Source organism: Strigops habroptila, chromosome 2 (genome assembly GCF_004027225.2).
Source record: "Strigops habroptila isolate Jane chromosome 2, bStrHab1.2.pri, whole genome shotgun sequence".
Taxonomy (NCBI): Eukaryota; Metazoa; Chordata; class Aves; order Psittaciformes; family Psittacidae; genus Strigops; species Strigops habroptila.
In genome coordinates, this window is record NC_044278.2 from 29025759 (window position 1) to 29049481 (window position 23723).

The window sequence follows — 23723 nt, forward strand, 5'->3', positions numbered from 1 at the left end:
AGTCAAACAGAAAAGCTGTGCTGTATCCCTTTTTGTGCATTGATCCATTTCAGTCCTACAGTTTTTAACTGTAGGGCAGATAGATCCAGGCCACTCAGCCACTGGCAGTAGGACATAGCCTCATTCTGCACTAGTTGTGACTAAGAAACGGAAATGCTTTTCCTTTGAGGATTCCTGAACTTTTTAATTGCTAAAAAGTACTGTGGATGTCTATGGATACTATCACTTCAAATGTCCTTATTGTCCCATAACCCATGTTTAGATAAGAACAAAGGTGCTGTGGTTTTTTTAGCTCTCCATTTATAACAGGGGAAGGTAGAGCATCTCAAACTTTAGTCTTCTGAAAAATCCAGGAAGGGCCCTGGTAGTGCATCTGACTGCTCTACAAAGACGAAGCTGAAATAAGCATGGGGCTAATGTAGTTTCTGGAGTAGCTTTAATTTGTGGTGCGGTGTGAGGGAAGTTTGTTATGATATTCATACTTGAACCAAGCCTACTAAGTAGCATCATACCTCCTCTTAGGAGAATGACAGCAAAAGTCCAAGAATGTTGTGAGAGGAAACAAATGGTGTAAAGAAAATTCTGATTTTTATGGGGAAATTTATCATCCTTTAGAGAATGCAACATTTTCTGTTACCTGTAGTCACTAAACAGGATGGAGAGAAGATTTATGCAGTCTCCATCCTGGGAGAGCTCTCACGCCAAATGCGCAGCATCTGGTATCCCTCTGCTTGTGAATACCAGTAGTGATATTTTTTGGTTTTAATTCACTTCCTTTCTTTTTAAATATTCTTTCAAGTTAGCTTGTGTATGGAAAGAGCACAGCACCCAATATTTAAATTGGGGTGACTCATTTATATTCTAGAACATGGCTACTTTTAAGGATGACTAATGAAAAAAAAATCGTGGTCGGATTTTTATAACTGTTGGGAAAAATGTGCTATGCCTGACCTTATGTTGATTTGTCCGGAAGAAGAAAGTGCCCATTTCATATGAGAGCCCACTGCTTCCCTTTTGCAGATGAGAGGATTGCTAAGCCACGTAAAAGAAAAGATGGTTAGAGGCTTGCTGTTGCATCGAGAATAGCTTGCTTATGAGTCAATCTTGTGGTTTGGTGGCTGCCTTCTTTGTACCCAAATGTATCAAAAAGCCCCACAACCTCTGTATTGGCATCCAGGATCTGAAACCATGAGTGATGGCTTAGTGTTGGGTAAGATCCTGCTTCATGCCCTCCCATAGGTCTTATTGTTTCCTCGAATAACAAAAGATGGAAATAGAGCAATGCCAGAGATGCCATTCATACTTTTTTGGCTGAAGAGAAGCTTCTAGGCTTCTTTGGTTTAACATTGGCTCTTTTGGTGTTCGTAGCCCACAGTAGATATCCCGAAGGAGATCTACTGTTTCAATACCAACCAAATCTCCATCTGGAAGAGTAAATACTGACAATTGTGCATTTGTTCCAGTTACAGGGACACCAGAGAACAAATCAATAGAATTTGTTGATAAATAGTTAATAGAATACATTTTTAGTTACCTCATGCCATAAGAGTTTTTAGTTCTGGATTTTACTGCCTTCTTTGCAGAAGGATAGGAATAGCTGGGTTTGGGGTTTTTTGTTGTTTGGGGGCGGAGGGTTGGTTGTTTTTCGGGCAGCTTTTTTGGTACTGGAGTCATGCATACCTCAAATTGAGAGAGGGCAAGTCAGTAAATCATTGCAAATTTCATGTTGGTTTGGTTGGTTGTTTTTTTGTCTCGTCACTTTATATTCAAGAAATTCTCCCTTGTTGTGTAAGCTGCCACATCCAGCCTTAGGATCTCAGGCAGGAGCAGTCATGTTTCCAATACAGGGAGAAATGTTCATCTGCTCCTAGTTGGCCTAGTCTGCATATTGGTCATGAAGTCTTAATCAACACTGTTCCTTTCCTCCTGTCAAGAGTTCATGAGAAGATAGGGGAGACAATTGCTTACCTGAACTATTGTGGTTTAGGATGTTCATATCTAAAGAAGAGTCCTGTTCCATCCCCACAGGGAACACAGCCATGTTTACAGTGCTTCTGTGAGCTTAATTACTAACATTGTTGGAGTTTTGGACTAATCTTAAAACATCCTTTCATTGAATTAGATATTATTAACCTTTCTGCTTCTAGAAATGCAAAGGTTACCTGAAACTGAGATAATAATTTTTTACCAAGGATATAGTTTTTCTTTCATTAGTGAAATCTACTATTTAAAGGAATATTTTTCTTCTTGTCCATTTCCTTTTCTTTCCAAAGTACGTTTTGCCACATGAAAGTAGATTTTGAATAGCAGTAATTCAGAAGACAGGGAATTCTCATGTTCTTCATAACTGCTGAGTCTGGTTCTGCAAGCAATTATACTACTTATTATATTATCTTACTCATATTCTGCAAGCAGTTTGAAATACTTGCTGTAAATGTTTGTGGACCTTAATACCTGAAATTTAATCTCTAAGAATTTAGTGCTGAGACAGAGTGAATGCTGGATCTCCTCTGTATTTTTCTGCAAGTCTACATTTTATCTTTTAATATTACTTCAATAAAACAGTGATTCCTTTAGCTGGATGCTTTCATATCACTACATTCCTATAGTGTAGGAGTTACAGGAAGATACACTGGTGCAATGTACTTGTACAGATGTTGAAACCAGGATTTGTACTTGTTAGAAACTGTTGAGAGAAACCTGAACTGCAGCGTTAGAGAGTTCATTGTAGGCCTGGAGGTCTCCCGTGGAAGTTGAGATGTGTTTGCTCTGAGTACAAATAATCTGGAGGGTAAAAGTGAAAAAGTCTGCAAGAGGAGAGAGAGGAGAGGAACTGTTGCAAAAATGGAGAAAGCATTGTGGAAGCGTGGCACTGGAAAAAGGTAGTACATCTTAATGTAAGCTAATTATTCACCTCCAATTTATGAGCGTGGCGTGAAGAATCTGGTCTGTGTAACATATTCTTACTCAGATTTCTCATTCTCAGAAGAATGAGGAGCATGCTTTCCTGTGCTTTTGATGACCATGAGAAATATTTACTATCTGGTTGAATCACACTTTTCCTAGACAAGTAAGGAGAGTTCTTCTCTTACAATAGTACAAAATCACATAGTACACAACTGATTATTTGAGGTATCTTTTCAGTTAAAAGAAGTTGCATTTCAGCTGTGTATGCTCTGAGAGGCAAATGATCTCCCACCCCCTAAATATCTAGTGTTACAAACTATCTGCATTATATCCTCTGGTATGCTGATGTTGTCTTTTAATAGCCCATTTGTAAGTTTGCATTTTAAGTAGCCTGGTTGTAACTTAAATTTTTGAATGAGCCAGGTAAATGAATCAGTGCTCAGCAGTCATCTTCATTTGGTAACACATAGTTCTGGTAAGTTCATAAGTCCTAACTGGCTATTTACGGATTCATGGAGCTTTCAACTATAGACTTTGGATGAATGGCTTCTGTGTGTATGTTGTTTTCAGAGGTCCAGTATGATATAATTACACTCATAAATACAAATAGTGTAGTTTTTAGATAATGTTTCTAAAATTTATTTCTCCATTTCTTTTGAACTAGGCAACCTGGATATCTGGGCTATTACTGTGGAGGAGAGAGCTAAACATGATCAACAGTTCCACAGTCTGAAACCAACATCTGGATTTATCACTGGTAATGAAATAGAATTTACTTCTAATTTCATTTAATTAAATCTTAACTAATGAGCCTAAATGCGTACAGAGTTGCCTGGGAGACATTTGGGCATACGAATTTATAAAATTGGGCAGATCTTGCTGTTAAAATGAAAAATTGTATAAATGAAAATGTTGCCTAAATGAAAAATGTGTATCCAATTTTTCTGATGCTCTGCCACATCAACCCCATCTTTTCTGATATTTTCTGGTGTTTTTGTGACACTTACCAGCTATATACCTGGTTTATGCCAGTTGATTTTTCTGTAAGTAGAATTAAAATGATTTATAATTATTTATAACTCTATAACTGCTCTATAAAGCAGTTCTATTGTTTAGAACCAGCTGATACTTAAGAACTGTAGAGTTAGAATTTAGGATGTGGAATCACCCTGATGCCTGGTGATATTTATAGTGCTTTTAATGTGCTCAAGTGAATTAGCTCACTGTGCTGAGTCTGCCTGAGATGGAGTTAACTCCCCTCACAGCAGCCTGTATGGTGCTGTGTTTTGGATGTTTTGGCTATAGCTGAACAGTGCTTGCAAAGCCTCAAGGCTTCCACAATTTCGCACTCTGCATTCAATGAGTAGGGTGGGGTTGGGCAAGGAATCGCAAAGGAGACAGAGCAGGGACAGCTGATCTCAACTGACTGAAGGGTTATGCCATACCACCGTGATCAGCAAAAACTGAGCAGGGAGGCTGTTGTCTACCAAGGTAGCCATTGCTCAGAGGCTGAGCTTGAGAGAGGTGGTGAGTGGTTACCTTTGCATCATGTCTTGGTTTGCTTTTTTTACTCTTTCACTTATGAAACTGTCTTTATTGCAACCAACTAGTTTTCTGAATTTTCTTACTTTTGCTCTCCCTGTTCTCTTCCCCATCCTGCTGGGGGGAGGGAAGTGTGAGTGAGTGACTGGGTGCTTAGTTTCTGCCTGGGGTCAACCCACCATGCTAACACACTAATAGATTAAGAACTCTTTAAATAAGGGTGTATCAATTTTACTGAAATCTGTTTCAGAAACTGATTGTTTAAACAAGTGAAATCAGCATGAATGACCTCTTTAAAAAATCTGAATTGCAAAAATCAGTTGAAGTTGTGGGGAACAAAGCTGCAAGTAAAGGAATTATACTGATACTACTAAACTTTTATTGAACACCACTAATTCGTTTTGGTTTTAAAAGCAATAGGATGCCTACTTTTTGTTAGTTTGTTTTGTTGCATTTATTTTTCTTTCAAGCTATCTAAACTCTGGTGCTCAATTGTAGTGAAAGATATAGAAGTGTTTTTCCTTTCTTGCTGTCTGATCCATCAAGTAGATTCCCAGAGTGTGAAATTGGAATTAGATTCTTAGCAGAGCCTCATCAGAGTCAAACATGCTTCCAATTTGATTGTTTCTGCTCATGTTACATGACAGATATGGTACAAAAGAATACTTGTTTTATTGACCTCCTTGGATATTTAGTGCTATTTCTGTTCTGTTTATAACTTTCCTTTACAGACCACATTATTTCCAAATGCCTAATCCTTCTGTAATTGTTTTGCTATCCTTACCTTTAATTGATAGTTGGAAAATGACTTGGAAATACACCATTGCTTGCTTTAATAGTGGCTTATCAGGTTCACATCAAGGTGAAGACCGCTTTATTTAGTTTGTGCTAGCTGACTGGCGTTATACTTCCAAAGAAATCTAAGATGGAGTTTATATTGATACATACTTTCCTGGAATGAAAAATGTCCTTGTTCTCACAAGGCATAGGATTCCTGCAAAGAGAACCATAAACATAGATTAGGGACTGTGAACCATGAGCTTCCCATTTCCCTAGATGTTTATACCCAGTTGACTTCATGTGGTGCTGACTGTTGCAGGCTTAAACAGTACGTGCTTGTTGGAAATAATCTGGTAGGTTTGCAAGTGACAACAGAACTTTAAATCTTATACTCTGTTATGTACGTGTAGTATTAAGTATTTATGGTTCTACTGTTGCTTCTGGTTTAGGTATTTTTGACTCATTATTTCCTCTTTCCTCTTGCAGGTATTTTTAGCATTTTCTGAAATGATGTCCTATTTATTTTATAGGTGATCAAGCTAGAAACTTTTTTTTTCAATCTGGGTTACCTCAACCAGTATTAGCACAGATATGGTGAGTATATGGGAGGGGATGGGAGAATTGCAGTTGTGTCATAGCATGAAGTTTACTGCTACAGACTAGGACAGTAACTGTATTTCACAGCCTGGTGTTTAAAATCACCAATTTAGTTCAGTGTGCTTTCCAAAAGTCTACAAGAAAATGTTTTGTATATGTTTCAGCTATGTTTTTTAGTTACTAGCTCAGTTATTGGAGGCAGGCATCCTTCTGCAAATGGCATTTTTGAAGTTGGCGATTTGCAACTCTTATTTCAAATTACTAAATGCTTTCAACTTTATTAAAACCATACTAATACAGTTGCTAAGCACAGTAAGTAGTATTAAAAATCTTCTACTGGGAGAGCTTATACAAACCTTGCAAAATTTGTTACAAAAATTAAGACTGGCATAGGCTATTTCCATTGTAGTTGGAGGTACAGCTTGAAAGCTTGAAATTTTTGCTATTCTTTGGTGAGTTTAGACGGATCAGAATCTCCATTGCTATATATTACACATCACGTACATTTGTACAATCTGCAAGTTTCTTCATGCAGGATTGTAATTGTTTCTGCTCCAAATCATATGACCCTGCCAGACATGGACATGCTAACTTGCATAGATTATTCATAATTTATATTAATTATATTACTACTAAGACTTTGGTGCTAGACAGAGTGAAATAGTAGTGGTCAAATTCTAGATTTGAAAGAAGCAGCAGAAGGATGGATAGCTTTTGCCAAATCTGTTAACTTTTCCTCTATTGTTAAGTGTTTGAAAGAGTAGTTTATTGCACTTATAAAAACGTTTTATTGTAGTAAAGACTTTTAAAGGCAGAATGTTGCTCTGACTGGAGAGAGAAGAGAATTATTTTCTTGCAAGAAAAACAATTGCTTTGGAAATATGGGGTCTACATGGCAGGTTTTACATGGCTTTTAAATAAATAGCTTATTTTCTTTTCAAATGATCTTTATCTTACAAATATAAAACCTGGTCTGGTTATCTTATTTGCCTTAGGTGCAGTGAAAGTTCAAATGTCGCTTCAGAACTTCTCTTGCCTTTTAATTAAACAAGGAAAAAAGCCTTGTCTTAAACAAGGCATTCTTTCTCCAAAAATGTTGCACAGGCATTAGCTTTAAATAGGTGTTAACAAAACTGAACAATTGTAAATAGTCTGACTAAAAATCTCTTCCTCTCTGTATTATTCAGTTTTTCAGCCTCTTGAGAGGGAGAGAATCATTCCACTAGTTCCGTAGTTGTCATAGAGACAAGATCTGAACTTGCACATTTTTTTAAGTAACGCTGAACTCAAACTTATTCATGCTGCCTTTATAAATAATAAAGAAGCATGTAGATGTGCCTTTCTCACTGTCGCTTTCCCTTTTTCAATCATCTTTGAAGTAAGAGAAGTAAAATATTTAAGTAAAAATTTAGATCACTTGTGTATATTCCCAGTTGTAATTAGAATAACCAAGTAGGAGAACAGTTGCATAGTGGTAGTAAGACCTCTTAAACATAAAAAGTAAAAAATAGAAAGTAAAAAAAAAGGGACCTCTGCTGTTTTATTCCCACAACTTGGACGATTTAACTCTTTTGATCTATCAGTGAATGTTTGTAACCTACCACAGATTACTGCTGTCGCACAGAAACAATAGAAGTTAGACTGTTTAGTGGCACGAAGTCCTTTGCAGGCTGCAAAGGATGTCACAGTATGCTCAAGACTGCATTGAAAAATGTGAATCATTGTTTGTCTTAGCTGCCAGGGGTAAGATCTCCAAGGGTCACACTTGCTTTGTGGATTAATAGCAATACTCTGATGTTGTCTCTCTAAATCTCTATTAATGTTGACATAGATCCATGAGTATTTTAATAGAGGGGGAAGTTCTGGAGTAATGATCCCAATATCTCGGAGAGAGATGAGCTGCATAAAACTTCTTTTCTATCTGAATTCTTGATTTCTTGACTAGATGCATTTTTTTATTTTTTTATTTTTTTTAAAGATAGAATATGATTACTAGTGGGAGAGAACGGGAGGTACAACAGTCTTTAAGGCAGGAAACTTGTTAATCTGAGAGCAACTTGTGAAACTCTTCAAATTAATTTTCTGATCCTAGAAATATGGAAGTGTGTGTATGTTGTGTTTTAGAAGTGTTTTCCTATTCTTAATGAGTCTAGTTATTTTGAATGCAGTTGCTAGTATTAATCTGCCTGCCACATAAGAGCCTAGCATTTGTTTCATGAAGGATTACCTACAGCTGTATGTAGACAAGCTTAAGTTAATAAAAGTTTCATCTGTTTTGTTGGCTATGAAAGTTCTTGTATAGAAAAACGCAACTGGGAAAGGAACTGCAGGGGGGATTGGCCTAATGAGTGATTGGCCATCCTGCTTTCAGACCTCTCCGCAGTAAAAGCAAACCCTCTATCTCTATGAGTGTCCAAATGTATTATCTCATGAGTGAGATTATTTCACTGTCTTTAATTTTAATTAAAATTGAATTGCCTTTTTTGTATCATGAAAAGTTATTTTCACTGGAACTTCAGGAAATGCTAGCAAGGTAGCTGAAGTACCAGTTAAATGTCTCCTGCCTCAACAGCTGCTTGAGAATTTTCTGCTGTTGGTGTAATTGTTTTAGAAGATGACACTTTAAGGAGTATATCTTGTAATTTCTTTTTGCTATTAATCAAAGCTTCCCCAGAATTCATGATCCTTAAAAATAGCAGCTCCATGATTTTTAGCACTGATCATTCCTGTGTCCCTTCTATTCATCATTCATTTAAGAAAAAAGAAGTCTTCAGGACCTCAGTGGTGCAAATTACTGGAATTATTAAGGTCTGTCATGACAACATATTTACTGTTCTACCTTTTACAAGCTTTGGAGTCTGCCAAGCTGGTAATCTATTAAGCAGACTCTAAGTAGGCTTTGAATTGAGACTGTAGTGGCTTGGAAGATAACTGTTTTTAAGTAGGCAATAATCTGGCTTTCTTCTAAAACTGTTATGAATGGTGGCCTCAAAAAGCAACTTCTATGTAGCCTGTTTCTCTGGAATTAAATGAGAACTAAAATAATCAATGCCATCTGTTTTTCATGCATTTAGAATTAACTTATTTTTTCAGGACAGACTAAAGCTGTTGGTTGACTTACTTATTTCTGACATATGCTTCTCAAACCTTCTTAAATTTTTGTCCAAGTATGGGAGTAAAAGGTTGTACTCCCACACTTACATGAGGTGTAAGGTTATACGAGTTGTAAGTCTTACTACACGTGCATTGATTAAATGACTGATGCTAAAGACATAATTTTTCCTCACTAATTATGTCCGCATTTTATAATGCAACATGTGATTGTATAATCTAATATGGGAATATAAAGCTAAATAAATCCATATTTTTTTGAACTGCAGGGAGATTTCCTTGTTTTAACACTGTGCTATTTTCATGGAGGTAAATGTTTTGTAGGCTGGTCATAATCATATTTGATGGAAAAAAAAACCCTGTACATGCATAGTTTCTGTGCCTCGTAAATGCAGAATGCATTCTGCAGAGAGGAGGAGATAAAGGAGGAGGAGATCTTCAGGGGAACAGTTTTGTCAACACCTGAAACCTAGCATTGTGATGAAGCCCACTGCAGCTATTCTCATTAGAAAACCCCTGTTATAATCACAGGCCTGTTGTATAAAATATCATAAATATTTAGTCAAGGTTTAATCCACTTACTGCTCTGCACTGGTTCCAGCCACACCTTAAATGAAAGAAATTTAAGGACATTATATTCTTCCAAATTTCATTAGAAGCAGAGCAGGTAGTGTGTACTGTCAGCCACTCACTGCATTTAAGGTGATGTTTATTCAAAAATAGCACTGTAATCTAACAGCATGATACTAGGTTCAGTAATTAGAAATGAAAATTTGTCTTATTCTTGCACTAAAGATTTTGTGAGACACAAGCTGATTTTTGTTAGCATGCTGTAAGAACGTGTATAAATTCTGCACTGTGTACAGAATTTTTCTCACTGGAATTTGTGCTGTTAATTTAAATAACAAAGCCATTGATGTAAATGAGTTGAACAGGTGGGCAGATGTAAAATTAAAAGCTACTGATGATTATGTGAATAGGAGTTCAATTAAAGCAATGAGACTGGTGCACATCAAAGTTTCTTATTACTGGACAATCAATATTTTCTCATGTAGAATGCAAAGACTTACTGTATTCTAGCAGTACACTCTGTAAATAGTGCCTGGAGAATCAAGGTTGCCTACACTACGCTATTTACTCTTACTGGATTTTCATGGCCTGTGCTTTAGTAATAGAAAGGCTTAAATTTTGTAAGTCAGAGTATTTCCGGGTGTAGAAGCCTCTTAGGTTGAACAAATAAGACTATTATAAATACAACTTGTGTAATTATTTTGCTTAAAAGCAAAGATGTAGGGAACTTTGTGACTATTTATTTGAGCTCTTGGTGCCACTTGGTCACTATGGAGCTCACTGACTTCTCTGTATGTTGAGGAACAAGCTGTCTTTGGGAAGACCACTGACTTCTTGGAGTGCAGTCCAAGATCTGCTAGAATAGGTTTATCAGGATCAATTTCTCTAGCTTTGTTCCTGTGCACATCTTCAACTTGCTAGCTATACAAGCCCATTTTTCACTACCCATTTCCACTGGGCATCTGACAGAAGAATGGATAAGCAAGTGTTGAACTGAACTTCCATTAAAAACACCATGCATTTTCCTTGTTAAATATTGTCTAATTTTCTTTGATTGCCTTCAAAAAGGTGTGCTGTGTGTTTGTAAGCATCAGTTAAATGAATCGAATAATCTGCTCCTGGATTTCAGTGTTCTTCAGAGTCTTAATTTTCTAATGAGGCTTTCTTACCCTCAGTATTCATTCACTGTATGTCAGTTTACTTTCTAGTGCAAACCCCACAAATGAGAGTACTTCAGAATATGCATTTAGCCATTAAGTTTCTGACATTCTAACATTCCAAATACCTTTTGCCTCTTGAATGTTTTGGGTTTGTAAGACCTGCAGCATGTTTTTTTTCCTCCTAAGTGAGACTTCTAACATTGCTGTTAATAGGTGGTGACTAATAAATGTTACATGAACTGTTGTGATTGTAAAAAGTAAAAGGTGTATGAAGAAGAAAATGAAAATGTACTGAGTAATATTATTCCTTGTAAGCCTAAGAAGTAATTTTGGGCAACAAAAATTCTACAGCATGTTGTGGGACACTTCCATACTATAGTTGAAAAATAAACAGAGCGGATATTCTTAATTGTCATAAGTAAGCTATGAAATCCTTAAAAATTACTTTGGACTTTTTACAGGAATTTTGAGTTGATACAAACATTTCGGTTGTAGAGAAAATTTTAGAAAGGTAATAAACGTTTTTTTGAGGTTTAGACCCATTTCATTGTATAAGAGTAAAAGCACTATATACTGCATACATGCAGTCTTTTTGCAGGTTTATATATAGTGGCTTGTGGTATGTACACCCCACTGGACAGAAGAATAAGATGGAAGCTAATGAACTCTGGAGTATTTTTATGTCCAGAGAAAGCCATTGTACTTCAGAATTAACGGAATATGGATAACTTCAGTAACAAAATGTGAGAAGCCTACTTTGTGTTCCTAACTATTTTCTAGAAGTGACTATACTCTCATTTTATAACATACGTTTATCATTAACAGCTATTACAGTCTATTCCTGCTGTTAACACTCATAGGAGGGAGGCTTTTCTACTTTCATTGGGGTTCTCCCACTTGTTTCTGCAAGTTGCGTGAAGACAAAAGCATTGCATCTTCCGCTTTAACTTAGTGCATCAGGAAGCACTAGTGTGTTGCTTGCTCTTCATGGAAGAGTAATCAGAAGCTGAGACTTGAGAACAGTGGTGTCCTGCAAGGAAGAGGAGATGCGCATTCCAAATTGATACTTCTCTTGGTCCAGGTTTGCCATGCTGGCCTTCCTTTTTCCTTCTGCTGGTTAGACTACCATATATCAAGTCTGGCTGCTACAGTAGGATCATTTTTATTGATTAATTGTCAGATGAACTGCATACTAAGTGATCATGACTGAAATTTGAATCTGAATCAGATTGTGCTGTGTGGGTCTCAGGATAGTCCCAGTTTAGACTAAATTTAGGCTCCCAAAGGCTTGGTGGTATTAGAGGAAGGTTTAAAGTTATAAAAGAGCAGACAGATTTTTCGTGTAAGTTAAACTTCCCTGTGATAGGAAGCTTTAGCGAATAACATCTAGAAGTTCTTACATCCAAAATTTGTTCTTCAATGAAATATATGTAGTAATTCATCATCTTTCAGGGAGTGGTGCAATGCGTACTTTTCTTTCTAACTGTAAGCCTCAGAGTCTACAGTTTCCTTCACCAGACTTTCTTCTTTAGATACTGCTGCCAGCTTGTCAGTAGTATTATTTAGCCTTGTGACATCAAAATTGGTGGATTAAGATAGTTTGCACTGCCGAAAATACTGTCTTAAAAGTACTGGGAAGGGTTGGAATGTCTCCATTTTGGGGGAAATGCTATTGGTGATCTAAACCAGGGGAAACTCGTAAGATGTATGGTTGGCCTGTGGCAACCCCTGCTGGGATCTGCCTCTTCGTTGAGTTTTCCTAGGGGGTTTTTTTGGCTGAGGTGGGAGGGATTTCATTTTTGTGAATGCTTTGCCATTGCATTTACCTGGCTGTCTACTTATTTAAGTATCAATTATAAATAACTGTCAATTTATTGCAGTACTTTTTTGATAACTTTTCACATACTTGCTTGAAAGCTTTCCTTGACAGGGATTTGGTCAGACATAGAGCTCTAGTTTAGACTTCGAGGGTCCTTTGTGTTGTCATGTCCACGACATGTAAATGTACTCATGAACTTTAAAATATGTATTATTCTAATACTGCAATGTGCACTTAATTCTCCAAATGAATGCAAAGAAATAAGCATAATGTTTTAAACTAAGTTTATAACTACATTATTAATGTGCATTTACTGTTTTTTTGGTTTGCAACTGCAGCAACTAACATTCTTCTTCCTGCTTCTCTCCCCCCAACTGCCCAACCCTATTCCCTGCTGAGCATGGTTTTCTTAACCATCAAATGAAGAAACAAAAAGAAGACTGTTTTAAGTCAGACTGCTTTACATGAAAGCCTATTCAAGGTCTAGGCTCAATGTTTTATCTTGAGTACTATTGTTTAACTGAAAACATTTGTACACTTGCAGATGTAACAACTGTTTAGTAAAATGCACAGAATTAAAGAACATTTTAAGTGTAGCTAAAGTGCTACGCTTTGCAGATTAAATAATGTGATTCTCTGTGGTGCTGTTTGCAGTACCATGTAGTTTCATTTGTGTGATTTTGCAAAGTTTTTGTAGAACTACATTAATCCTTGTTCTCTACGTGCTCCACTGTAATTCCTCTAAGAATTGAAAAGTGAATTAAACAATATTCATTAATCATGCCAAGAAGCTCTCAGTTTAAACAGTGTCCTGATTCATGATCACTTTTAGCCTTCCATAAATATTTTTAATGGAAGTTAATTAGTCTGAAACATACATGCCTGTGTGTGCATAGCCTTAGGTCAGTTCCTGAAGTCCATAATGTAAGAATCTAAGTGTGAAAATCATGTATTTTGTAGGGCTCTAGCTGACATGAACAATGATGGGAGGATGGATCAGTTGGAGTTTTCAATAGCTATGAAACTTATAAAATTAAAACTACAAGGTTATCAACTCCCATCTGCATTGCCTCCTGTCATGAAGCAGCCACCTATTGCTCTGCCTAGTGCACCAGGATTTGGTAAGCTCTTTGTTTTCCTCCTTGTTAGCTTGTATTGTAGCAACTTAAGTTGAATTTGATTGTTGTTGTGCAGTTTCTAAAAGTATATGGACTCAAAGCCAAATGCTGCCACATGCCTGCGCATGCTCAAGAAAAACCTATCTCATTGAGCTTTTATCACCCAACCATACTGAATAGCATAAATTGAGGTCCTGTTTGCTTCAGGTCTTCTTACACAGCTCTCTGCGTGTTCCAAACAAAAGGGTTTCTGGGGAAAAAAGATGCATCAGATAAGAGAGCTAGTACGTTCTGAAGTGATAGAGTTTTTATTTAAACTGCTATCATCAAGGGATCTCCAGTTTTGGCAAGATTAGCTATGTTTTTTTGACTTTTTACAAGTCATGGTAGTAATGCATCTCTCTGCTGTTATTTTACAAACAGCACTGCACTGTGATTAGCAGAACAGCTGCTGATTTAGTTCTCATAGTTAAGCACTGCCAAAGTCACCATCATTTCAAGGTAAAAAGTAGGGAAAATGGGATGATGAGAGGAAAGTAACTAAATGAAGCTGAATTTCATGTTTGACACCTTGATGTTCTGCTGTATTCTGTAGGGAGCAGTTCTTTACCTTTCTGTTTTGTCGCTGTGACTCAAGTTGATTGGGGCCTGAGAATAACTGCTGTCCTTAAGAAAAAAGAACAGTGCATTTGATAAAGTGTGTGCAACCGTGTTGTTTGATTGGTTGTCGCTTCCACAAGTTTTACAAACAGTTTTATTTCTGACTGTAAGGAATCAGTGAAATTGAAGAGAGCAAATACTGGCTTAAGTGAGAAAAGGCATAATAAAGTCAAACAAGAAAACCAGCAAAATGTGTGATTTTCATTTTCAGTCACTGTAGACTTGATCTCAGCTGTTTGCACACACCCTTATTCTTCCTATTGGTATGACTGGAACTCCTTAACCTCCCTGTTATCCATGCAACTGTGCATACACCTTAAATACCTCATTACTGTGCTTTACCCTATTAGCTTTGCACTGTTTCATCTTGACAATAGGCTGCAAGCAGTTATCCTGAATCTTTTTCTTTTCAGCTGTGGCTAAATGTAGGCTTTGGGTTCATTACTCACTGAAAGTTTACAGTGCTGCTCTTCATTTAGTTCAAGGCAAACAATTCTTTTCTTCAGCAAATGCTAATAGACTTTTTTGGTCAGTGTTGCATCCAATGTGATCTTATATGCATACATTATAAAGTGGTATGTTGTTCCTCTGCATTGTTTTATGTTCCCCTGCCATGCTAATGGTGCACTGAACTGTAAGAGTTCTTTCAAGGGTTGTGTGGAAGTTTCCATTTCAGTTTGCTCTTTAATTCTGCTTTTACTGCTGGGTTGCAGGCTACAGTTAAATTGTTGTATCATATTAAGAGTTTCTAGATTAGAAAAAATATCTCTTTTTCTTGCCCCTAGGTATTGGGGGCATTGCCAGCATGCCATCTCTTACATCTGTTGCCCCAGTGCCAATGGCATCTATTCCAGTAGTAGGAATGTCTCCACCATTAGTATCTTCTGTTCCTGCAGCAGCAGTACCTCCCTTGGCTAATGGAGCTCCTGCTGTTATACAGCCTCTGCCTGCTTTTGCTCATCCTGGTATGCTACATACTGAGACTTTGTTTACTCTCTTGCTGTTAACAAATTATTTTACCATTTTCTTTGGATCCAGAGAACAGTAGACATGGAATTAGCCATTCTGACATACTTTAAAGAGTAACTTTGGGTAAGGACTGTACTTTGGTTTGGCCCAACGTAATTGGTAGCAAACTTGTATAAAAGTTAAAAGAAGAAACATGGACATACCATACTGTAACAGTCAGTCATATTGAGCAAAATATTAACCCTGTTACAAGAGCGGTGTGATAAATCTAGCTTGACAGCAAACTGGAAAATGGTACTCTACTATCTATTTATAACCACTGAAGTACTGCTATTCGTTGGGATTACTCTAAAATACTGGACTTCATATGACTTCTAACACAATCTAATTAGATTAATCCCAATCTAATTTGATATCAATAGTGTTTGCATAAAACTGTGAAAGTAAAAACATTGAGGGAAGTGTGTTTTCACCTATTTTGTTAGGCGTTGTTAGTTCATCTTAGTATTTTTAAAAGGGATACCATCAAAAGAACCATAATGCTTGTGTTTGATGTTAGGAACTAAATGAACAACATTGAAATTCTACAGTTTAAAATGGTAATATAATAAATATATGTATTCTGTTATTTACAGCCACATTGCCAAAGAGTTCTTCCTTTACTAGATCTGGTCCAGGATCACAGCTAAATGCAAAACTGCAGAAGGCACAATCGTTTGATGTGGCTAGGTGAGTTGGTAGGGAGTGAGTGTGTGCGTGTATCTGGTTCCTCAGAGTTAGAAGAATGACTTCCCTTTCGCAAAGTTGTTTTCTGAAATAATATTTACTTGCAGAAATCAATTCCTGCTGAGATACTACTTCAGGATTTCACAGGATGCTGTGGTTTTACAAGGAATGCTCCATGAGTAATGAATCATCGAAATACAATAATTAACTATTACAGTATGTGTTGACACTATTTGCAAACTCTTGGAAACTTAATTTTTAGAAAAGCATGTGCTTCTGTAAACATAATCTGCATTGTGTAATACTGCATAGGCCCTCCTCCTGTTAGTGTGAAAACATAACAAGCAATATTCTTTAAAATTAGCAACTGTAGGTTGATTTTTAAAAGCAATATATTTAATAGTTCTCATATTTTAAGTGCACTCCACATGAATGTTTCTTGTGTATTCTTCAAGTTCTGCATGAAAAATCACCTAAAAGGCTTTTAGATTATTTCAAGGCCTAAGAAAAGGTATGGTTAGGCAAAATGAAATGTATCCAACAAAATCAGACTTCCTTAGAGAGGGTAAGAGAGTTATTTCCCAAAGTGTTTATAAATTCAAGTTTCTTACAGGTCTATACAACAGATTTTTTTGCAAGGAGAAAATGGCTTGGGATGTTATTTAATTATTTTTATTTTTCTTGTGCCCTGGTATTAGATAAGTGACACTACTGATTATTGGCAAACAGGATTAAAAATCTTTCAAAACAAACAATTTGTTTTCTCTTTGAAATCTAGTAGTATTAGGAACGTAGTGATGCTCTGATATAATTTCCAGAGATACAAGAAGTTATTTGCTTTGTCTATAACAACACTTAGTATTTATAATGAATGGAGTTCAAGAAACTTCAGATGAAATGGCTTCTAGATATTCCATAGGAGCGCTGTTATAGTTTTGGGGTTAACTATATCTGAATCTTGCTGGTCACTTTTGTTGCCAACAGAGGCCTGAGCCTCAGGTGAGATGATTTCTTTTCTGAGGTGAAATTGCGTGGTTCTCTAACTCTGTTTGGGCTGAGACTGGAGCTTCCTCAGCTCCACTGCTGTTACTTCAGTAACTGAAACATCTGCCAGCAATTCCTTCTCAGACTGCTGCTAATGCTGAATTATTCACTGGTGTGTGTCTACAAGTTTTATTTTGGAGAAGACAGACAGCAAAGTAATTGATTTATAGAGTTTATGGAAAGGGAGGAAGAAAAGCTAAGCCCATTAAATTGCAATGTAAAGTCGAAGGAGTTTTTTGTTTGTTTGGGTTTTTTTTCATAACTGAGAATTATTTTGAATTTTGAGAAGGGTGAAATTCAAAATTTCATTTGTGGTGCTTTTATAATTTGGTCTGCCAAGTTGCCAGTAGTGAATTCTTGGCATGCATGGTGTTTGGCATACAGGAATCAACTGTTTTGTCCTCCAGCCATTTTTCCTCCAAAACTACCATTCGAGTATACGTGAAGGAGAGTTTCATTACTTAATGTGTAGTAACCTTACTTCACAGATCAAGGTACAAATATAGGTAAAGACTAAAGCAGACTTAATGTGTGGAAACTCCAAATTTAGCAAAACTTGTTAGGGAGGAATTCACATGGATAAAATGGAAATAGTCAGCTTTTTTCTTTTAAGTTTCAATTCTTGTTTTCATTATTTAAGATGCAACTTGTTTTTGCTTTGTTCCTATGACGGAGGATTATTAAAGCACAATAGTTTGGAAATAGAAAATGGAAATAGAGGTATTAGCTGTTTCAGGTGTTGTCATGTGAGAATAGGATATGAGGTCAATTAGTAGAGTGTTCATATAATCCTTCTTAGCTCAACTTTGAAAGATCTTTCTGTGCTATCTGCTCAGTGGAACCAGGAAAAGAGATCTGCTGGGTTTGGTTCTTTTTTTTTAAAGCGTAATTTGGTGCTGTTACAAATGCTTATTTAATCTGGCTGCTTTTGTGTATGTGTGTGTGTGTGTGTCTTTGTCCTTTTTTGTTAAGGTTGAAAAAAGTTTGAATGTGCCTAAAGACAGACTATGCTCATTGTTTTTCAGTATGGAGACTTGTCAGCCTTCAAACATGGGAAATCATAGCTACAAATAACAGCACTCAACACAACCTATTATGTGAATGAATTAGAATTGGGAATATTATGTTTGTCAGTTGAGCTCCATTATGAGAACATTGATTGCTTTCAAATATGGCTTTTTCACACTTTTTAAATATTTTCAGTATATTTTATGTTTGTTTTCCTTAATCAGTTTATAAATTATTTGGCTAACACAACCAGTTAAAGACAGGATAAAATGAGGTATTACTTTCTGCTGACTGTGGACAGGCATTTCCTATTGTATCTTTATGTAAAGGCTTTTCACTGTGGGCTGTTTAGGTTACTTAATTCTCTGCTAGTAAAGAAAAAAGCAAAACTCTTAGGCCTGTCATTCAACTTTACAAAAAAACATCTTCTAAGACACTGAATTATGATAAATGTTTTCAAACAAGAAATCAAACCTGTTGTGGTTTCAGGAATAGAAGGGAAGATTTGTGAAAAGAACCATGTTGAGCATAAAACTTGATCTCTGTGCAGCATGTTATGATGTTGTACCTGTTAGCTTCATGTGATTAGATTTAAAATTATCTTTCCCCTTCTTCTTATCCTTTTTCTAATTCTAGTGTGCCTCCTGTGGCAGAGTGGGCTGTACCTCAGTCATCAAGACTGAAGTACAGACAGCTGTTCAATAGCCATGATAAAACGATGAGTGGACACTTAACAGGTATTGAAGCAGTTTCTGTTGTTTCCTTTCTTCGATCTGTAAAAAGCCAATTATAATAGCAGTTAGAATGCTGTTCACATGGTAAAAGACTGTCATCTCTCTCTGTTGTTGCCATCAATATTTTCCTCTTTGAATCTCCCAACTGCTTAATGATCTTGTTTAGAAACAAATATTCATTCTAGCTGGGATCATTTTATCACTTTCTTTCCTTTAATTTCTGCAAAGTAAGTTGACGCTGGGAAACGATGCATGGAAAGGGAACAGTGGGTTATGTGAAAACTTGTACAGCCATTTCCACTTTCAGTTCATCCACTGGTGAGGGTGCCTGTCGAGTTTCAGAAAGTAACTGGAATGATACACTGGCTTAGTTTTACTACTTCTGGGAGCATCTCTTCGACTTTCATAGCTTGCTTTTTTTTTTTTCTTTTTTTCTGTTTTTCTTTTTTTAATCTGTTGTTGAGAGGGGAAGGGTTATGGGGCTTTTTTTAGTTTTTTCCTTTGGAGGGGAGCCTAGTTCACGCTGATAACATCTCTTCAGTGTTACCTATTCAGAATTAAGCTCTGCTTGTGCATTAGCTACTTGGTAATGCAAGAAAAGGAGAAAGTTGCTTATTTGTTTGTTAATCCTTGTTTCACTTTGTTAGGTCCACAAGCAAGAACTATTCTTATGCAGTCAAGTTTACCACAGGCTCAGCTGGCTACAATATGGTAAATCTATCAATTTCCATCAAACTGGAAACAGTACTTGAACCTCTATACTGTATACTGTGGGCTTTTTCTCGCTTTTCAGTCTCCCTCCACTGATAAATCGTTACATGTTGCTCTTTTAATGTATAACTTTATGTACTGCTTTTGGTTAAATGACACTTTATAAAACAAAACCTGCACTGATATTACTCAATAAAATTAAAAAATAGCATCTTTTACACTATACACATAGATGTTTTGTAAGTTGGGTTTCAGTTATGGGGTTTTTAGGCAGACCAGATGTTGAGCCTCCTATATCTTCCACATCCCTGGCCATATGTAATACAGCACCAGTGAAACTTACACATTTGTGCAGGTAGTGCAAAAGGAAGCTTAATCCAGAACCCTACTGTTTTGGGGACTTCTCTGCCTTTTAGATGAGTTTCTAAGGGCTTATTTCCAAGGGACTGGAGTTACATTTAAAATAATGGATTTTAAAAGATTTGTCTCAGCTGCTTGTTTTCCTTTCAACTTCTTGTTTGTTGAAGTTTAGTATGTTCTTACTGTTACATGGAATGTTATTTCTAATCAACTGCCATACTTTATATGTCTTTGCTTGAAAACCATTGTCAACTCACTAACCCATCTGACTTCTGCTTGAGTGTGTCAACTGTGTTATCTCTTTAACGTGGCAATTCATTTGCGCTTGCTTTCTTTGCTAAGCACAGATGTTTGTGTTACATCTTAAAATGCACTCTCTCCTTCACTTTCCTAACAAAGCTACTATAAGGAAAAAAAATATCAACCCAATCATCCAGCAGATGATTAACCGAAAAATACTGTGCTTGTTGCCAGTGTTTAAGCAGGCTGTGTGGGCAGGGGAATGATGTCAGTGTAGTGCAGGAGTTCTAAACATAACTCTTTTTTGACATTCAAAACTGTCAAGTCTACTGAGATAAGGAATTGATTCTACGGCTTTTGCTGTCCAGTGAATAGCTCCCTTTTGTGGTGCTTGCTCTCTGGTAGTGGAACCCCTGTTGCTGTTCGCTGGGGCAAGATTTGTCAGTCTGTATTGGGATTGGGTTCACTGACTCGTAGACACGCAAAGTGAAGCACAGTATACAGCCTGTCAGCTACTCTTGTAGCAGCTGTTTTGATATTTCTGGTACAAAGATGTGGATCCAGACTGTTTGGATAGCTGATCAATTATATCTTTGCCTGCTAGATTTTTATTCTATTGACTTGTTCTTTTGCCCCAGCCTGAGGAGTTCATTAACACAAGCATGGGTCAAATGAGCCTATGATTGTCTTCCAAATTTAAATCCTGTAACAAAGTCCTGTACCTTGAGACATCAAAAGAATGTATCAGTTGCTTATCTGTGATTTTCACAGTATCATCAGCCATTTTTCTGCATGATTAGAGTGCAGGACAGTAGAGAAACAAAGCTGATGTTTAGGCTGTTAAATTTTGTCCAATACCACCTTACCATGAGTAAAAGCATTTTATGCGTCAATGGAGCACTGGTTTTAGGCCTTCCAGAGATGTTACTTCATAATTTTTAGTAAGTGCATAATGCTAAAACGTTTTTGTGCTTGTCAGGACTAGAATGTTAATGGCTTTGATTTTAATGCAAACGCGTGCTCTGGAATGTGAGATAGGAGCCTCCAGGGAAGAAGGAGACCAAACCAAGAAGTTCTACCAATCACCTGAGCTGATTCTTTTCTAAATGATACCGTGTAGTGGATGTTCACAAGGTGTTCAAGAAAACTCCCTTGATTAATGTTACTTATATAGTATCTGGTACAGGCAGCACTCAAAGAGCAAGCAAAGCAGAAGCCATGGCTGTAAGGATAGTTTCAAGGCAGACATGTGAGATACGTGGGAAATAGTGAAGCATTTGGATTTTGCTTTTTATTTGTCTTGAAGAAACAAAGTAGTATAAAAAAAATAGTGAAAAATTAAATTAATTTGAAACTGAATACTGTGCTTTTTAACAGCGCTTTTTAACGTTTAAGAATTTACTTACTTTGTACCTTCCCTTTAAAAAGGAATCTTTCCGATATTGATCAAGATGGAAAACTTACTGCTGAAGAGTTTATTCTGGCTATGCACTTAATTGATGTAGCTATGTCTGGTCAGCCGCTGCCACCTGTACTGCCTCCAGAGTATATTCCACCTTCTTTTAGGTAATGCGTTATAATTCTGGAATCTCACTCCTAAATTTTTATTTCATTTGGGAAAGCTGTCTTGTGACTATGAAGTACAAGAGATTGAAAAGTAATCCCTCTCCTTTTTGTACTGCATCTATGGCACAGAGTGCCTTCTTGGGAAATGCTTGTCTGGCTTTTTGGTTTTGTACCAGGACTGGATGCTGGAAGTAGCAAGAATTCCTTGTAAGAATACAGTTTTGGTCAATGTTTTATGCTAGCATACCTTCCAAAACTTAGTCTGGCCATATAAATGTGAAGTGTTATAGTTCAAGCCTATATTTCTTTAGAGCAAATAGTGTGTATTGGAATTCAAAACATGATATGAATTTACACTATAGCAAATCAGACGTCTTTTGACACAGTAATGTATGTGAATAGTAGTGATGAGTCATTACTTCCGTTTCTCCATCTCACTTTTTCGTGGAGAAATGGGTGGGAAGACAGTGACAGCAATGAAATGTTTGCATACAATGGTAGCTTCATGTTCTTTAAGTATCCTCCTGAAGATTAGAACTTTGTTGTTTATTCCATGTGGGATCTTGTTTTTAGCTTGACTATATTGAGCTGTTCCTCTGTCTTTGTAACTTTTGTTGTAGTTGAGATTGACATTTCCCCAGCTTCAGACTGGTCACCAGTAAAAGATCTTGGGGACAGGTTTGAACACATCTGGAAGTTGCATGGTTCTGTGAGCTTTGAACTGGGTTTTTCGGGTCACTGGTTTGTGCTGTTGAGACTCTGGAGGGTACTGTTATCTTAATGGCAATGGCTGAGTAAAATCCTTTAGGCAACGCTGAGAGAACATAAAATATCATTACACATTTCATCATGGCATTTAATTTATTATTTCAACATTAAATTATAAATAAATTTGGCAGGCATAGGTTCTTTTAAGCAACTTGGAATTATCACTTTATTGACAGAAGAGTACGCTCTGGTAGTGGCATATCTGCTGGAAGTTCAGTGTCTGCAGACCAAAGGTTACCAGAAGAAACAGCATTAGAAGATGAACAGCAGCAACTGGAAAAGAAATTACCAGGTGAGCAAGCAAAAATAGAGATACATTGCGTGCTCTGATCAGAGAGATATTATCATCAGGTTATATGCTGTGGAGTTAAAAAGGCTTATTAAGAAATGGGTTTTTTTTGAGATCAGTGTGTGACATGTCAGAGGCATAATCACGACATTGCTCAGTCCAGCTAATTCCTTACTATTGCATGATCCTTTGCGTTAGTGACAATGGAGATATGAGTAACATTTGGGTTGGTAATTTCATGCACTCTAAACAGAGGCAGCACTTTGCCTCTTACAGTTTTGCAATGAAAACTTTTTACTACTTCCACATTCTGACTTAAGTGGGGTATAGTTTTCCTTATGTACTCTTTTAAAGATCACAGTATGCATACAGAGGCCTGTTTCATTGAAGTCTGTGTAACAATATGGTTTTTGATACAAGCCTTAGCAGCTCTGCTTTTGGGAAAGAAAAAAAGAAAAAAAAGAGGAAAAAGGCAGTAAAGGAGAAAAAAAAAAGGGGGCTTATTGATACAATTGAGTCTATTACCTGCAGTGGTTCTTCCATGGTATCATGTTTAGCCATGTATACTAACTCTCTGTCTATTGTAGCCTCTGCTACTTTGCCCAGGTACTTGTTTATACCTTTCAGGATCATTATACTGTCATTTCTTAAAGACTGATGTTGCCCTTGTCATCTTGTAGTCTTACAGCACTGACGTTGATTAAAGGATGGATTGCACAGCACAGCTAGTAGTTCATGAATTTTGTATTTGAACTACAGATTAGAATTGTCTGGGTTTGGCAACCTGTTATTCTTCTTCTATTTTTGGTTTAAAGCCATTTCTGCTTTCAGAGGAACTAGAGTGTATAAGCCTTTTACTGTATTTGATGTACAAATTTCCCATTGTAAAGATAATAGTGTGTGTTGTCTTGCTTCTTCATTAGCTTCATTAGCTTTGCTAAATCTGGCTAGGTGTTGTGGGGTTTTTTTTCTTATTTTTAGATATTTGAAAGAATTTTAATTGTTTGCTTTTATAACCTTTTAGAAGCTTTCTCTTAAGCATAA

The 23723-nt window shown here is 36.7% G+C and overlaps 1 protein-coding gene across 6 annotated transcripts in view; it reads left to right on the forward strand.

Moving 5' to 3' along the window:
- ITSN1 (intersectin 1) overlaps positions 1–23723 on the forward strand; it is a 141501-nt gene that overhangs the window by 32545 nt on the left and 85233 nt on the right. For 5 of the 6 annotated variants that reach the window (XM_030471446.1, XM_030471462.1, XM_030471452.1 and 2 more), the window contains exons 3-11: positions 3572–3664; positions 5760–5823; positions 13447–13607; positions 15050–15229; positions 15869–15962; positions 18648–18748; positions 19393–19456; positions 21485–21622; positions 22567–22682. In XM_030471446.1, coding sequence (XP_030327306.1) covers positions 3572–3664; positions 5760–5823; positions 13447–13607; positions 15050–15229; positions 15869–15962; positions 18648–18748; positions 19393–19456; positions 21485–21622; positions 22567–22682 — 1011 coding nt within the window. Of the gene's footprint in view, positions 1–3571; positions 3665–5759; positions 5824–13446; positions 13608–15049; positions 15230–15868; positions 15963–16004; positions 16176–18647; positions 18749–19392; positions 19457–21484; positions 21623–22566; positions 22683–23723 lie in introns of those variants that run through there. The other variant, XM_030471472.1, reaches the window with a different exon arrangement.